Here is an 18,935-nt window from a genome sequence, read left to right as displayed (position 1 = left end):
TATACTCAGAAGGGTTGAAAGCAGGGACACAAACAGACACATGCACACCAATGTTGACAGAGGCAGTATTTACAATTGCCAAAGGATGGAAACAATCCAAATGCCCATCAACAGATCAGTGGATAAACAAAATGTGGTATATAAACACAATGGATTATGTGGGAGTAAGACAAAATGAGGTCCCAAACATATGACATGGATGAACCTTGAGGACATAATGCTGAGTGAAATAAGTCAAACACAAAAGGACAGTTACTATTTGATTGTGCTATTATGACTCTGGTAAAGGTAACCTCAGAGGTCACACTGTAGCCAAGAGCAGACACAGAGCTTACACAAAAGCTAGAGATGGAGGAAAGGCTATGGCTACTCTAAGTGGCTGAATGTAAACATAAGGGAACAGACAGAAGTGATGACAATTAATTAGCGGGGTTATAAGTAAAACTGCCACATTGAAGGTGAGTATCTTCACCTTCTGAAAGGTCTTCTTCAGAAAATACTTATAAGAAAATGGAGCCTAGACTGAAAGGGGATGTTCAGTGCCAAGTATCCCACTGATTAAATCTATAATTATAAATAAAGTTCTTGCACAAACTATTTCAATGGTTTGATAGTAGACAAAGAGTCAATAGTAGAGGAGCACAGGGTGAAAACTACAAATGCATGCTATGGCCAATGTTAACAGGAAAACATCAACAGTACCACAGCACTACCTGGGACAACTAATGGGAACTCGGGGGGACAAGTGATAAAGGGTAGTTTGATAGTTGGTGATGCTATGTTTTTTGGTTCTTTGTCATTATGGACCAATGAAAATTGTCTAAAATTGAGAGTACTACTGTTTTAGTTTGCAAGCTGCCAGAATGCAATATAAATATATCAGAAATAGAATAGCTTTTAAATCGGGGAACATGCAAATTTACATATTCTAAGGCCGTGAAAACATACAAATTAAGCAAGGCTATAGAAATGTCCTACCTAAGACATCCATGGTAAGATACCTTGATTTAAGGTCGATGACGTTCAGTGTTTCTATCCCAACTGGAAAGGCACGTGGTGAACATGGCAATGTTTGCTGGTTTTCTCTCCAAGCTTCTTAGTTCATGAAGTTCCCCAGGGACATTTTCCTTCTTCATCTCCAAAGGTCTCTGGCTGCATGAGCTCTAGTGGCTCTAAACTTTTTCCAAAATGGTTCCCTCTTAAAGGGCTCCAGTAAACAACCCCACCTTGAATGAGTAGAGACACATCTCCATGGAAACCATCTAATCAAAAGTTACCACCCACAACTGGGTGGGTCACATCTCCATGGAAACAAGCCCACCCAGCATTACTGGATGAGGATTAAAGAACTTGGCTTTTCTGGGGTACACAACAGGTTCAAACCAGCACAACTGCTGATTATACAACCAAATGAGGATACTGTAAGATGCGGTGTGTTTATTTTAGACATTATCCATGATGCCCAACTGATGGAGGGAGCCATAGGGTACATGATTGTGAAGCAGAATGCAAACTGTGATACATTTATATGATGGAAAATGGTACAGCTACAAAAAGGAAGGGGGTTGAGAGGCACACAATGAAGTGAATAAACCTTGGGAACAACCTGTTGTACAAAATAAGCCTGAAACAAAAGAACACGCTAAGGTCTCTTTCAGAAAATACTTATAAGACAATGGGGGCCTAGATTGGAAGTCCTTACACAGCACAGTTAGTCAAAGCTGTAAATGTATTCTAGATTCCAAGACACTGAACATAGGTATGTGTATCAGCTGGTATTTCCCTGAGGCTCTGAATAACTGTGACACCTGGGACGCAGAGATGGCGTGCTGCAGCCCTGTTAGCATAGCTATGTACTATAACAGTTATAGTAACTGAAGGGAACAGTGGACTTTAATTAAAGTTAAAAACAAAGCCAATCTGGCTGGGTCAAAAGTAAATCAGAATACAGGTAAAAGGAGACCTTCACCTACTGTATGGGACCAAATGCAGAGTTAACTATATCCAGAACCTATATATTCTCTACCACATAATTGAAATCCGCCTGTCTGGACAGCTCATTTGAATGACCCAGACTCCTAGGGTCCAGAGAGGGAACGAGGCCTGTAGTTCTGTGTAGTTTGGTGTAAAGCCGAGACACTTCTCAGACTGTGGTGGACTGGTAACTGGGAGGTGTTCAAGTCCCTTGATATATATGGAACTACTGAACTTCCCCATCTGGTACCCTCTCAAATACTGGGGACTCCTCGGAAAATGGGCCAGGCCCTTGATTTCGGGGCTTGCCCTTATGAAACTTGTTTTTCTAAAGGAGAAGCTAAGACTGCCCATGGCAAGGCTTAACAGGTTTCTAGGAAACCTCTTTGTAGCGCAGATGTGGCCTCTCTCACGAGGCCCAACTCTGCAAGGAAAGTCATTGCACTCCTTCCCTGCATGGACATGATACTCAGGAATGAAGGTCTCCCTGGTGGCATGGGGCGTGGTTCCCAGGGATGAATCTGGTCCTGACACCGTGGGATCAACAATACCTTCCCGAAGAAGGAGGGGAAAAGAGACGAAATAAAATAAGGCATCGGTGGCCAAGGGGGATCAAATGGAGTTGGAGAAACTATTCTGGAGGCTCCTCTTATGCAAGCTTCAGTTAGTGCCAACTGCCATGATTTGCTAAACCCCAACCAACATCACTCTTGCTGACTCTTGAGAACACCTAGGGCTTGAACTGAGACTCTACAGAGGTTTACACACTAACTTTGCTTTCCCGGAACCGATAATTCTCAGAGGGTTCCTAGATGAAATAAATCCTGAAACCCAGAGGGAAAAGCCTCTCTGAGATTATGAATTAATTGCATCCACCTATCCTTTAGTGTCGATACCTCTTCTCAACATGAAAAAGTCAGAACAGGCATTTCTCAAAGGTGCCTATAGATTGGGAAAAGGATCAAAGGAGAAAGAGGAGGTATAACAGAGAGAATAAGATTTAGCAAACTGCTGAATCACTATATTAATACTTCTTCTAGCTTCTACTGTTTAGGAGCAGCTAGAATGAAAAATTCGAGGTAGTGGAAAAGTAGCCTATGACAAACTCTGGGATCTGTTCTGCAACTAGTTGTTGAAGTATGTTTTGAAAATCATTGCTTTTTTCTTTCTTTGTTTTGTATATTATATTTTACAATAAAAAAGTTTTTAAAAACTAAAAAAATGCCAGTTAAACAATGAGATATAATTTTCAAAGTATCAAAGATTATAAACAAGATAAAATTCTGAAGGCTTGTAACAACAAAAAATACCATAAACAAGTAAGCCCTATGGAATAGTAAGAATACTTAAGAATTCTACACTCATTCACCATTTACTACAAATTTTGATATAATTCTCTTCTAAAGACATGATTTGAATGCTCAAACATTTGCACATATACATTACTTTTGCTTCTCCAATTAATTGTTTACCAACTTCAGTGTGCCCAAGAATTACTTCAGGGGTGAATAATATAGTTTACAGGCTATTTAAAGGATTTCCCTAGGCAATTTTAACAACTTAACTTCTGCCTTATGTGAAACTGATGATGCTAACAAAACAGTAACCACAGCCAGAGCTAACATTTGTGGAATGCCTACTTGTGCCTCACACTATTCTAAGCCTTTTACAGACAATATCTGATGCTTCCTTACAATAACCCTTTGCTGTAGTTACTAACTGTTCTAGTTTCCTAGCTGTCAGAATGTAACGCACCAGATATGGATTGGCTTTTAATAAAAGGGGATTTATTTTGTTAAAAATGTATAGCTTTTCAGAGAAAGGAAAGCTAACTTTCAACTGAGGTTCTTTCTTACGCGGGAAGGCACAGGGTGATCTCTGTCGCCCTTCTCTCCAGGTCTCAGGGTTCTAACAACTTTCCCCAGAGTGATTTCTTTCTTCATCTTCAAGGGCCTGGACTGAGCTGCAAGTGCTGCGATGAGGTATGCTGAGCTGCTCTTGGCTGTGCTACATTGAGCTCTCTCATTTAAGCACCAACCAGTTAACTCAAACATCATTCATTGCAGCAGGCAAGACCTCCTAGCCGACTGCAGATGTAATCAGGAACAGACGAGGTTCACATGCCATTAGCTCATGGCCACACAACAGAACTAGGCACATTCACCTAGCCAAGCTGACACCTGAATCTAACATTAGCCCCATTTTACAGAGTAGGAAAACAGGGCAGAGGGAGGTTAAGTATCATTCTTAAGGACATCAGCTAAACCTGATTCTGAGATAAATTACTTAATGTCAAATAATTCACAATGGCAAAGTGAAAGTGCAAACCCAGGTCATCAAATGTCAAAGACCGTGCTTTCAAATGCTACATTCAGCACAGCAGTTAAGTTGCATTTCACATGCCAAAACTGTACAGCTGGTGAATTCCTGTTAACACTGTGTTAAGGATTCCAAAGTGCACTAGGGCTCAACGGGAAAGACTGCCCTCAATTAGCAGCCAACTGCCTTCTCACAATCACTCTCCATTGCTTCCTATGGCTTTTCATGCACACTTCTTTATCCAGAGCTCTGGCTCTGCTGCACTATCGAGAGAAGACACTGGGCATTGCCAAAGAAAACTAAAGAAGTCAGATGGCCATCATGAATCATTAATGGCCAGCTCACTGTGCCTAAAAAAGCCTTTCATCGTCAAGTCTCCCGGTGCCGACTCTCACAGCTACCCTCCTGGATAAGCACAGCTCAGCCTTAACTGAGTACACCGGAGAAAAATGAGCAGGTCCAGCATGGTTCAGGGCTCTATCAGCACTCATCATCTGACACTCTTGAACCCACTCAGTATTACCTTAGCTTAACTCCCTCCTTTCTGAGATAAACACACTGAAGTCCACCTGAAAAGGAAGAGATTCATCCAAGCTCACAAAATAGCAGTGAGGCAAAAATATACCCAGGCCTATTTAATGAACTTAGTCACTTTCTGGTTGGCTTCCTCTATACTTTGCAGCTGGGAAAAAAATACTCAGCTTGTTCATTTGACTAAACTCGAGGCTTTAGGATAGAGGAAATTAAAAGCTATTCCCTACCCTGTGTCTGAGTACCAGGACTTGATGAGCTGGGTCTTCTGCTGGGTTTTATTTTTTTTATTAATTAAAGAAAAAAAAGAAATTAACAAAACATTTAGAAATCATTCCATTCTACATATGCAATCAGTAATTCTTAACATCATCACATAGATGCATGATCATCGTTTCTTACTACATTTGCATCGATTTAGGAAAAGAACTAGCAAAACAACAGAAAAAGATATAGAATGTTAATATAGAGAAAAAAATAAAAATAATAATAATAGTAAAAAAAAAGAAAAGGAAAAAGAAAAAAAGACACAAACAAACAAACAGACAAACAAAAAAAAACCTATAGCTCAGATGCAGCTTCATTCAGTGCTTTAACATGATTACTTTACAATTAGGTATTATTGTGCTGTCCATTTTTGAGTTTTTGTATCTAGTCCTGTTGCACAGTCTGCATCCCTTCAGCTCCAATTACCCATTATCTTACCCTGTTTCTAACTCCTGATGGTCTCTGTTACCATCAACATATTCCAAGTTTATTCTCGAATGTCGGTTCACATCAGTGGGACCATACAGTATTTGTCCTTTAGTTTTTGGCTAGACTCACTCAGCATAATGTTCTCTAGGTCCATCCATGTTATTACATGCTTCACAAGTTTATTCTGTCTTAAAGCTGCATAATATTCCATCGTATGTATATGCCACACTTTGTTTAGCCACTCGTCTGTTGATGGACATTTTGGCTGCTTCCATCTCTTTGCAATTGTAAATGACGCTGCTATAAACATTGGTGTGCAAATGTCCCTTTGTGTCTTTGCCCTTAAGTCCTTTGAGTAGATACCTAGCAATGGTATTGCTGGGTCGTATGGCAATTCTATATTCAGTTTCTTGAGGAACCGCCAAACTGCCTTCCACAGTGGTTGCACCATTTGACATTCCCACCAACAGTGGATAAGTGTGCCTCTTTCTCCGCATCCTCTCCAGCACTTGTCATTTTCTGTTTTGTTGATAATGGCCATTCTGGTGGGTGTGAGATGATATCTCATTGTGGTTTTGATTTGCATTTCTCTAATGGCCAGGGACATTGAGCATCTCTTCATGTGCCTTTTGGCCATTTGTATTTCCTCTTCTGAGAGGTGTCTGTTCAAGTCTTTTTCCCATTTTCTAATTGGGTTGGCTGTCTTTTTGTTGTTGAGTTGAACAATCTCTTTATAAATTCCGGATACTAGACCTTTATCTGATATGTCGTTTCCAAATATTGTCTCCTATTGTGTAGGCTGTCTTTCTACTTTCTTGATGAAGTTCTTTGATGCACAAAAGTGTTTAATTTTGAAGAGCTCCCATTTATTTCTTTCTTTCTTCAGTGCTCCTGCTTTAGGTTTAAGGTCCATAAAACCACCTCCAATTGTAAGATTCATAAGATATCTCCCTACATTTTCCTCTAACTGTTTTATGGTCTTAGACCTAATGTTTAGATCTTTGATCCATTTGGAGTTAACTTTTGTATAGGGTGTGAGATACGGGTCCTCTTTCATTCTTTTGCATATACATATACAGTTCTCTAGGCACCATTTATTGAAGAGACTGTTCTGTCCCAGGTGAGTTGGCTTGACTGCCTTATCAAAGATCAAATGTCCATAGATGAGAGGGTCTATATCTGAGCACTCTATTTGATTCCATTGGTCGATATATCTATCTTTATGTCAATACCATGCTGCTTTGACCACTGTGGCTTCATAATATGCCTTAAAATCCGGCAGCATGAGACCTCCAGCTTCGTTTTTTTTCCCTCAAGATACTTTTAGCAATTCGGGGCACCCTGCCCTTCCAGATAAATTTGCTTATTGGTTTTTCTATTTCTGAAAAATAAGTTGTTGGGATTTTGATTGGTATTGCATTGAATCTGTAAATCAATTTAGGTAGAACGGACATCTTAACTATATTTGGTCTTCCAATCCATGAACACGGTATGCCCTTCCATCTGTTTAGGTCTTCTGTGATTTCTTTTAACAGGTTTTTGCAGTTTTTTTTGTATAGGTTTTTTGTCTCTTTAGTTAAATTTATTCCTAGGTATTTTATTCTTTTAGTTGCAATTGTAAATGGAATTCGTTTCTTGATTTCCCCCTCAGCTTGTTCATTGCTAGTGTATAGAAATGCTACAGATTTTTGAATGTTGATCTTGTAACCTGCTACTTTGCTGTACTCATTTATTAGCTCTAGTAGTTTTGCTGTGGATTTTTCCGGGTTTTCGACGTATAGTATCATATCATCTGCAAACAGTGATAGTTTTACTTCTTCCTTTCCAATTTTGATGCCTTGTATTTCTTTTTCTTGTCTAATTACTCTGGCTTGATGTTAACGATAATAGTGGTGTTTAACACGATGTTAAATAATAGTGGTGATAATGGACATCCTTGTCTTGTTCCTGACCTTAGGGGGAAAGTTTTCAATTTTTCCCCATTGAGGATGATATTAGTTGTGGGTTTTTCATATATTCCCTCTATCATTTTAAGGAAGTTCCCTTGTATTCCTATCTTTTGAAGTGTTTTCAACAGGAAAGGATGTTGAATCTTGTCAAATGCCTTCTCTGCATCAATAGAGATGATCATGTGATTTTTCTGCTTGGATTTGTTGATATGGTGTATTACATTAATTGATTTTCTTATGTTGAACCATCCTTGCATACCTGGGATGAATCCTACTTGGTCATGATGTATAATTCTTTTAATGTGTTGTTGGATTCGATTTGCTAGAATTTTGTTGAGGATTTTTGCATCTATATTCATTAGAGAGATTGGTCTGTAGTTTTCTTTTTTTGTAATATCTTTGCCTGGTTTTGGTATGAGGGTGATGTTGGCTTCATAGAATGAATTAGGTAGCTTTCCCTCCACTTTGATTTTTTTGAAGAGTTTGAGCAGAGTTGGTACTAATTCTTTCTGGAATGTTTGGTAGAATTCACATGTGAAGCCGTCTGGTCCTGGACTTTTCTTTTTAGGAAGCTTTTGAATGACTGATTCAATTTCTTTACTTGTGATTGGTTTGTTGAGGTCATCTGTTTCTTCTTGAGTCAAAGTTGGTTGTTCATGCCTTTCCAGGAACCCGTCCATTTCATCTAAATTGTTGTATTTATTAGCATAAAGTTGTTCATAGTATCCTGTTATTACCTCCTGTATTTCTGTGAGGTCAGTGGTTATGTCTCCTCTTCCATTTCTGATCTTATTTATTTGCGTCCTCTCTCTTTTTCTTTTTGTCAATCTTGCTAAGGGCCCATCAATCTTATTGATTTTCTCATAGAACCAACTTCTGGTCTTATTGATTTTCTCTATTGTTTTCATGTTTTCAATTTCATTTATTTCTGCTCTAATCTTTGTTATTTCTTTCCGTTTGCTTGCTTTGGGATTAGTTTGCTGTTCTTTCTCCAGTTCTTCCAAGTGGACAGTTAATTCCTGAATTTTTGCCTTTTCTTCTTTTCTGATATAGGCATTTAGGGCAATAAATTTCTCTCTTAGCACTGCCTTTGCTGCGTCCCATAGGTTTTGATATGTTGTGTTTTCATTTTCATTCGTCTCGAGATATTTACTAATTTCTCTTGCAATTTCTTCTTTGACCCACTCGTTGTTTAAGAGTGTGTTGTTGAGCCTCCACGTATTTGTGAATTTTCTGGCACTCTGCCTATTATTGATTTCCAACTTCATTCCTTTATGATCCGAGAAAGTGTTGTGTATGATTTCAATCTTTTTAAATTTGTTAAGACTTGCTTTGTGACCCAGCATATGGTCTATCTTTGAGAATGATCCATGAGCACTTGAAAAAAAGGTGTATCCTACTGTTGTGGGATGTAATGTCCTATAAATGTCTGTTAAGTGTAGCTCATTTACTGTAATATTCAAAATCTCTATTTCTTTATTGATCCTCTGTGTAGATGTTCTGTCCATTGATGAGAGTGGTGAATTGAAGTCTCCAACTATTATGGTATATGTGTCTATTTCCCTTTTCAGTGTTTGCAGTGTATTCCTCACATATTTTGGGGCATTCTTGTTCGGTGTGTAAATATTTATGATTGTTATGTCTTCTTGTTTAATTGTTCCTTTTATTAGTAGATAATGTCCTTCTTTGTCTCTTTTAACTGTTTTACATTTGAAGTCTAATTTGTTGGGTATCAGTATAGCTACTCCTGCTCTTTTCTGGTTGTTATTTGCATGAAATATCTTTTCCCAACCTTTCACTTTCAACCTATGTTTATCTTTGGGTCTAAGATGTGTTTCCTGTAGACAGCATATAGAAGGATCCTGTTTTTTAATCCATTCTACCAGTCTATGTCTTTTGATTAGGGAATTCAGTACATTAACATTTAGTGTTATTACTGTTTAGATAATATTTTCCTCTAACATTTTGCCTTTTGTATTATATATATCATATCTGATTTTCCTTCTTTCCACACTCTTCTCCATACCTCTCTCCTCTGTCTTTTCGTATCTGACTCTAGTGCTCCCTTCAGTATTTCTTGCAGAGCTGATCTCTTGGTCACAAATTCTCTCAGTGACTTTTTGTCTGAGAATGTTTTAATTTCTCCCTCATTTTTTAGGACAATTTTGCTGGATATAGAAGTCTTGGTTGGCAGTTTTTCTCTTTTAGTAATTTAAATATATCATCCCACTGTCTTCTAGCTTCCATGGTTTCTGCTGAGAAATCTACACATAGTCTTATTGGGTTTCCCTTGTATGTGATGGATTGTTTTTCTCTTGCTGCTTTCAAGATCCTCTCTTTCTCTTTGACCTCTGACATTCTATCTAGTAAGTGTCTTGGGGAACGCCTATTTGGGTCTATTCTCTTTGGGGTGCGCTGCACTTCTTGGATCTGTAATTTTAGGTCTTTCATAAGAGTTGGGAAATTTTCAGTGATAATTTCTTCCATTAGTTTTTCTCCTCCTTTTCCCTTCTCTTCTCCTTCTGGGACACCCACAACATGTATATTTGTGCGCTTCATATTGTCATTCAGTTCCCTGATCCCCTGTTCAAATTTTTCCATTCTTTTCCCTATAGTTTCTCTTTCTTTTTGGAATTCAGATGTTCCATCCTCCAATTCACTAATTCTAGCTTCTGTCTCTTTAAATCTACCATTGTAGGTATCCATTGTTTTTTCCAGCTTTTCTACTTTGTCCTTCACTCCATAAGTTCTGTGATTTGTTTTTTCAGTTTTTCTATTTCTTCTTTTTGTTCAGCCCATGTCTTCTTCATGTCCTCCCTCAATTTATCGACTTGGTTTTTGAAGAGGTTTTCCATTTCTGCTCGTATATTCAGCATTAGTTGTCTCAGCTCCTGTATCTCATTTGAACTATTGGTTTATTCCTTTGACTGGGCCATATCTTCAATTTTCTGAGTGTGATCCGTTATCTTCTGCTGGCGTCTGGGCATTTAATCAGATTTCCCTGGGTGTGAGACCCAGCAGGTTGAAAGATTTTTCTGTGAAATCTCTGGGCTCTGTTTTTCTTATCCTGCCCAGTAGGTGGCGCTCGTGGCACTCATCTGTCTGTGGGTCCCACCAGTAAAAGATGCTGTGGCTCTTTTAACTTTGGAAAACTCTTGCTGTAGGGGGGGTTGCCAGCCGAAGCGGCTTGGGGGAGTGCCAATCCGAATCTCCTAGCCGGCCCGGGGATCCACGCGCAGGGAGGGTCGCTGGCCTCCGCAGCTTGGGGGAGCGCCTGTCCAAATTTCCTAGCCTGCACGGGTCACCAAGCATGGTGGGGGGGCGCCTGCCCAAATTTCCCAGCTGACCCAGGGCGCCAAGAGTGGCGGGGGGGCGCTAGCCGCCGCGGCTTGGGGGAATCCCTATCCACCGTTCCCAGCCGGACCGGGAAGCCACGTGTTTGGAAGGGACCCCGGTCGCCATTCTTCGCGGCCTGGGGATCTCCGATCCAATTCTCCCAGCTGGTCCGGGGGGGGGGGGCGCGCGTTGGCGGGGGGGGATACGAGCCGCCACGGCCCAAGGGGACCGCCTGTCCAACTCTCCCAGCCGGCCCGGGTAGGAGGGAGGGAGGGACTCTGGCCGCCTGCCACCCCAGCCGGGGAAGCCCGCGCCCCTCGGCGATCTCACCGGAGCGGGCTCTCCCAGCCAGTCAGCTGTTCCAGAATGGGGTACGCTGTCCTCCTGGTCTCTGTTGTGGCTCCGGGAGCTGTTCTGTATTGTCTCCACTTCCCTAGTAGCTGTTCTGGAGGAGGAACCAAGACCCGCACGTCTTACTAAGCAGCCATCTTCTCCGGAAGTCCTTCTGTTGGGTTTTTACTTATACAGACAGCATATACAGTAAAGAGATGTTTAACTGAGACATTCTCTCTGATGAAGAAAGAACGAGGAAGAATATACAGACAAATAAAATTACAGAAAATTTTAACAAGTAGTTATAAAACTGATCTCAAAGTTTGGTACAGGTGAGTTTCATAATTTCAGGTTTTTCCTTATAGCTGTTCCACCACATTGGAGACTAAACAGAAATATCATCATAATGACTCAGTAGTCATACTCATTAATTAAATCCTATGTTCTCTATTATTAGTCCTCCTTCTAATTTGATTCTTCTCCCAGTCTTAAGGGATATCTGTGCTACGCCCATTCTAACTTTTTCATGTTGGAAAAGGGTGTCAATATTATGGAATAGGGGGATGGAAGTGGGTGATGCTCTTGGAGAGGCTGGTCCCTCTAGGTTTCAGGCCTTACCTGGCCTAGGAACCATCTGAATGTTGTAGGTCTCAGAAAAAATAAACTTGGTGCATGCAACTTTTGTAGGATCTCAGACAGAGACCTGGATGTAAGGACTACTTCTGAAGAAGGTTTACCTCACTTGCTTTTGGTTTTTATCGGTATAACACCAGTCCCCTTTAGCCACCAGGTATTATGGCCACACCCTGAACTCTGGTATCACTCAGAGCTTCCCGACCTTTGACATTCTGCTGCATAGGGAATATGATAATTACATGACCACATTGTCCTGATGGTTCTTCTCATTGTCATTTTTGCCTGGAAGGAGCTGCCAGAAAAAGAAACCTTGGAAGAAAAAAAGGTCACTGTTCACTTCTCAGAACCCAAGTAGGGGTTCCAAATCTATGCAGCCAGTTTGGAGTCTCTCTATGCTTCTATCACACACAGAGTCACAGACTGAGAGCCAACTGCCCTTCCCGCAATCTCTCACTGCTAGTGTGTGTCCTTAGACAAGTCGCAGCTACCACTGCCAGGACAATGATGGAAGAGTGAAACTTTGGAACCAGACTAGGAAGCACTGAGAACGGCAATCCCACATGCTAGCCCCGAGATACATGGAGCATGAAAGAATGAGCAGTGTTCATCTGAAAGAACTATAAGGAAAGCAGTATCCTTGGAAGGTAGCCAGGCTTCAGCTAAGGCTGGAGGAAGAAGGAGTATTAATAAACAGAGGCTGAGGACATGGGCATGTTTGTTCAACTTGGAACGTTTTCAGAGTAAGTTCTGGGAGGAAGAGCCATAGTGGGAGACGAAGGAGAGCGTCAGCATCACAGAGCAACACGTGAAAGAGACTCTGAGGGGGTCAGTTCATGTAGCCGACAACCTGGGCAGTGACCTAGGACCACAGGCACGTGGATAATGCTGGCCAAAAGAAGATATCCTTAAGTACTCCTCACAATCCCTGGTGGATAGAAGAGACTCAAGATTCAGAAGAAATCAGCCATAAAGTAGACTGACTAGCTTCCAGGACACTCTCAATTCAAGTAAGCAAACTGGAAATTCAATTACTTGGTACCAGAACTGTTACCATGGCTAAAAACTGCTCTATTCTTGGAAAAGTCCCAACATTTGCAGTTAACTTTGGTCACAAAAGTACAGATGAGAGAGGTTATATCTTCTCTCTCATCCAGGGAAAGATGGGACTCCTGGAAAATACTAAAACAGAGTATCACCTTGGTGGACTTCAATACCATTGCTATAGTGTCAATGATTTTGTTAGCTTATTTCTTTAACAATAAATAAAAATAAGACCTATCTTTCAACCCAAGTAAAGAATCGAAAAAAATTTTGAAAGCTGGTTAAATTAAGAACAAGAACCAGGGAACATACCGAATTAGCATTTGTTACACAGATTCTCAACTTAAAGGACATGCTTTGGAAGGGGTATGGGTAAGAGGAGAAGGGATGATAAGTAAAAATCTCCGGTGGCTTTTCTATAGCCCTCAGGTTTCCTCCTCCCTCCCAGCCAGGTTCCTCTTAGCTGGAGAGTCAGTACTGAGATACAGGTAAAAATACCTCAAGCTGGAGAGTCAGTACTGAGATACAGATAACTATGCATCTCATCTTTCAGATATTCTAATAGCATATGTCTCGGTCAACACACCCAACTTCTATCCAATTCTGTAGATGTGGAAAATAAAGCTCTGCATCAATTGTCAATTATGTTGACTATTTCGCCAAAAGTCTCTTCTGCACAGTCATGCCATACTCACAGAAAACATGTTTTGTATTTTATGATTTCATTCCATTCACCACTAATTGGAATAGGAGGTGGCCTTCTATCCTGATGGCAGCTAATTTATAGGTGTGATCCCTGACAAAATAAAGAGATAAGTTGGGCCCCCGTCCAGCTTTAGGACATGCGCTCAGACACCAAGAGAGTGAAGCAGTCATCAACAGAAATAAGATGGGAGAACACACTAACGTACATAGGAGGATGGATGAGGGGTCAGGACAAAGTGACTTCATGAAAAAGGAGAAACTAAGAGTAAGCAAAATCTCTAAGTTCGAGAAGACATAAAGGGTAAAAACAGATTAAAAACAGAACCAAAACCAAGATGGCCCAAGAGATGACAATAGTGCAGTTCCAGACGAATGATTCTGAAATTTTTATTGGTGTGGTCTCTTGGGTCATCTCGAATCCAGAATCAATACCTGGCTCCAATTCTAAAAGACATCACTGTAATAAGGCTCCTATCTGTCAATTTTCATGAATACTATTTCTACTATCATTCTATACACATTCTTACAATAAGCCATCCTACCCCAGTCTAAGTTAGCTTAAGGCTCTGTTTTGAGTAATTAAGGAAACAGATCTAAAACGAGAGTCCAAGAACGAAATGTCCAAAGTCACAGAATTGAAAGAATAGAGGTTAGACCATCTAATTCCCAGGGTCCTGTAGCCATTCTTCTATATTACTGTCTACATAAGAAAACCAGAAAAACAAAAGTGAATTTGGAAAGAGAGAATTTTATGGTATGTAAATTAAACCTAATAAAGTAGTTAAAAGGGTGAGGGGGAGGAGAGACTAGAGACAAAGTCCAGAGTAGAATGACTAAAATGGACACTGGAGAAATCTTCAAATAAAAACACACTAATAACATGAGTATGGAGAAAAGTTACAAATATCTGAAGTCTATAAAATTAAGAAAAATAAGAAATCATACAAATGATAACTAATTCACTCTCGGATCACAGAATAAGGACGAGCTGTTTTAAATTTGAGAGGTAGTTAAAAAAAAAAAGAAGCAGCACAACTTTAAACATGAAATGTGGAGAATTCATGTATATTCATATATTCTAAGACTTTAAAACTTGGTTTGATGTAAAGTATGCGTAAGACTGACCTCAAAGCCTTGGTTAGCAGTACCAGAGACGTGACAGTTTGGAAGATGAAGCACAGGTCAATCCATTAGGGAAATGAAATATTTCTTTATTATGATTTTCTTCTAATTGTAAAAATACATATTTTGTGTAAAATTTTTAAATAACACAAAAAGAAATCTACTGGAGAACCACAAGTTGCCCTGCAACCCAGCCACTGTCAGGAGCGTGGTATATATCCTTCCAGACACCTTTATCTGCACACATATTATATTTTAATTACCAAAACACATTCAAATTTTAGAATAATATTCTGCAACTTGTTTTTTGCCTCTCAACTACAATTTTTTCTGTATAAATATATACAGCTCAAACACATTGTCTTAACAGTTGCATAGCATTCCAAGGCTTTGATGTATCAATCTATTTAACCATTTTTCTAATAGACATTTAAGTCACTGGTATTTTTTTCCACAAATACAAAGCTTTTGTGAATATCAAGGAACATATACCACCACAGTTGTAAGACTATTTCCTCAGATAAATTCCTATTAGCGTTACTGTTAAAATGCACCCTAATTTGGGGGTGGCAAATTGGTGCTGATTAAGGTAACCCACAGTAAATAAACTGGACTCCAAATCCAGTAACGCAGGCCAGGAGGCAGAACAAGAATTCAGCCTGAGAAGGAAGACTAGGGCGGAGCAAGCAGAGGTCCGATGTTGCCTCTCCCTGTGAAGAGGCCCACGCCATCACCTGGGCAGACGGGGGGCAGGTGGGGATTGCCAGTTTTTTTTGCTCTCAAGCTAGTCAAAGGTCCCCAACCTGTATCCAAGCCTGGACAGCCTGACTCTGACAACAGATCATTTGGCAAGGCCAGAATGAAATATGTGGAATATAAAACAAAGAAACTGAAATGTACAATTAATTCAGAAAGAGAAAGGAGGACATGGAAGATGCAAAACTGTTTTTCTTTCAACAAAGACTGATTTACCTGTTGCATAATGTAGTGAAATGGCACTGGATTTCATAGTGATACCACGGATTTGTTCATCTTCTCTGCTGTCCATGTACCTTAACTGGAAAAATGAAACACATTCATCCTTACTTACCAATACACTAAAATGTAACATTAAAATTGGATGATTGGGACTTTTTTGTTTTGTATATTTAAGCTTTAAATTATGGAGCCTTTTCTTAAAGAGTGGGATGAATGGGGTGGGGGTTAGTCATAAAGAAGAGAACATAGACAAATTGAAAGACATTTCCAAAGGAATTCACAAATGTATTAAAACACCACATGCCCTCCTCGAATTGCTGTTCCTCCAAATTTCAGCCATGAATGACTGGGTAGTCTGTAAAAAATTTAGAGAAGGAAGCATTTAAAGGAATTCCTTCTTCATCAAAAGCTCAGCCATTATTTTCCTATTCATAGACCGTCTGACAGACGAGCAGAGGTTAAAATTGGTCTTTAGAGGAAGAAGCCTCCACTTCTTCCAAATGAATCGATTTTAAATTCATTTTAAAAAAGAATGGTACGGCAGAAAATATTTGCATTATACCATTTTGTACTTGGCTTTCATGAAGTTATTTGGATGTAGCTTAATGCCCATAAGTAAGGGTCTGTATCTGACCCTCCAGGCTCTGCTGCACACCAGCAATGAAGAGGCCCCTCACTGAAGACCCCATTCCTTTCCAGCTCGTCACCCTAGGCATCTCACTAACCTCTTTCCTCTCCAGAATTACCTTTTTCCTCTCCTGCCTTATTTCTCTCCATGGCCAAACTTTTGAAAACTTCTTAACATTTAAATTTATTCACTGCTTTAATTCAAAAGCCTTGAGAATAATGTACAATACGGAATGACAACATTTATCCATCCACATTAAATCATTAATTCTCAGAAAGGTTTCCATTCCCACAGCTCTGACAAAACCAAACTCCTAAAAGATAACAAAGATGATCTGGCCAAGCGAAATAACCCTTTTCAATCTTCACTTTCCTCTATTTCAGTGCAGCATGAGACAAAATCACCTTGTATTTATGTGTGTGTGCGTGCACCTACACACATATGAGATGATTCACATGAGTAATTTGAATGAAATGTCTTCGTTCCCCACTTATATCTCCTTAGATTCCACTGCTGGCTGCCCTTCACCACTCTAAACTTTTAAGCTAGACTTCTCACCAAAACATCTCAGTCCTCTATTTTTCTATATATGGTTGTTTTTGAAGAACTAACTTGACACAAAACAGGTATAAGGCATAAGTAACAAAACAATGAATATTTGTAAATGTACCACCCGATTTAAGGAAGAAAAAAAAAATTTTTGATACCTTTGAAGTCCCCTGTCCTCAGCTCAGAGGTGGCCAGTATCCTGAATTTTATCTTGATCATTCCTGTGTTTTCTTCATAGTTTTAAAAATGTATCAGTTAGGTAGTTAATCAAATTGTATTTAAGATAGTGTCTAATACTTAGAATCTAAGAAACTCTGGTATCTGTATCTACAGATTTTTTTTCTTCCTTGCTTTAATTTTAAATTGGCTTATGAAACATATTATATAAACAGTATGTTTGATTATTTATTTGATTTATGATGATTACTTAGATTTTTTTTAAATATGCCTATGGATAAGCTAACAAGATACCCATTTTAGGTGATTAAGGTTTTCATATGTTAACTGTAAAAATATTTGTATCTTCATATTTTTCTGAAATCAGGAAAACCTTTAGTAACACAGGTCATTACTATAGCAATGTCGATATTTGTAAGAACTTTCTACTTGATATTTTGAAAACATTCAGTTTTGACAGCTGATCAAATGGTATTAAGTTAATGTTTAATATTTAGAACGTAAGAACTTTACTATCTGAATCTGTAGATTTTTTTTCCTTGTTGCTTTAATTTTAAATTGGTGTCTGAAACCTACTGCACAAACACAGGTTTTACAATGATTAAATGGATACTTTGTTTAAATATGCCTATCATTAAGTTAACTAAGATACCCATTTTTGGTGGTTCTAAGTATACCATTTGTTTTCTTAAATAAAAATATTTAAAAAGAAAAAAAATTCCAGTGGCTTATCAAAATAAAGGTTTGTTTCTTGCTCAAAACAACAGAAAAAAAAGAAAACAAAAGTCTCACCTAGCAATACATCATTTAGGAATTGCAGGTTTTGCACCTTATGTAAATGGAATCACAGTGTGCATATTGTTCTGTGACTTTTTCTTTGCTCAACACTATATTCCTGAGATTCACCCACACTGAAGGAGGTGGTTGCAATTCATTCATTTTCACTATTGCATGAATCTACACCTTATTCATCCATTCTACAGGGAGGACATGTGACTCTATTCCAGTTTTTTGTAGTTATGCATTAAGGTACCATAAATAGCGAAGGGCATGGCTCTTGGTACACAACATAGGAGCAGAATTTCTGAGTCATTAAATTTGCACATCTTACCTTATTAGATATTTCCAAATTGTATTCTAAAGTCTTTCTCAACAGATCAATGCCTCTGTTGCTTCACAACCTTGGCAATACTTAATATTGTCCCACTTTATTTTTTAAATCAGATGGGTTACACATGGAATCTTATTGTGGTTTTAATTTCTATTTCCCTCATTATTAACAAGATTTGAGTATCCTTTCATAGGTTTATCGAATTATAAATTCTGTGAGTTTCTTGTTCAAGGTTTCTGTGTACTTTTCTAATGGTTGTATAAGGGTTTCTGTTTTGTTTCTGGCAGTTGTTACAGTTTCCTTTGCAAGTAGTATGTATGCTATCAATATTTCCCCCTCCTCCATTACCAGGCTTGTCTCTTCACTTTCTTCATGACATCAATTGATGAGTAGATGTCCTTAGTTTTAGTATAGTTGTGTTAACCAACCTTTTACATAATAGTTTGCACTTTTTCTGGTTTAAAATAATCTTCCCTAAGGAGAAAAAATATGGAACTATTAAACTTTACCACCAAGGAAACCCATGATACTGTGTCAAACATTAGGAGCACCCAAATCAACAGGTCAAGCCCTTGATCTTGAGGCTTGCTCTTGTGAAGCTTATGTAGGCAGTGGAGAAGCTTAGCCTACCTTTAGATATGCCTAAGAGTTACTTCTGGTGGACCCCTTTTGTTGCTCCAATGTATACTCTCCCTAGGCCCAACTCTTCAAGTGAAATCATTGCCCTCCTCCCTACATGGAACATGACATCCAGGGGTGAAAGTTTCCCTAGCAGCATGAGAGATGAGCCTGGGATGAGCCTGGCCCTGGCACCATGGGATACACAATGCCATCCTGACCAAAAGGGGGA

General features: G+C 39.2%; 1 protein-coding gene across 1 annotated transcript in view; it reads right to left on the bottom strand.

Annotated features, from left to right (window-relative positions):
• Nucleotides 1-18,935, bottom strand: part of EFL1 (elongation factor like GTPase 1) — a 154,831-nt gene that overhangs the window by 121,810 nt on the left and 14,086 nt on the right. The window contains 1 exon segment of the mRNA XM_077124350.1: nucleotides 15,615-15,699. Coding sequence (XP_076980465.1) covers nucleotides 15,615-15,699 — 85 coding nt within the window.

This window comes from Tamandua tetradactyla, chromosome 12, assembly GCF_023851605.1.
Source record: "Tamandua tetradactyla isolate mTamTet1 chromosome 12, mTamTet1.pri, whole genome shotgun sequence".
NCBI lineage: Eukaryota > Metazoa > Chordata > Mammalia > Pilosa > Myrmecophagidae > Tamandua > Tamandua tetradactyla.
The sequence above is the reverse complement of the archived record's forward strand: the minus strand, read 5'-3'. Positions and strand labels throughout refer to the sequence as shown.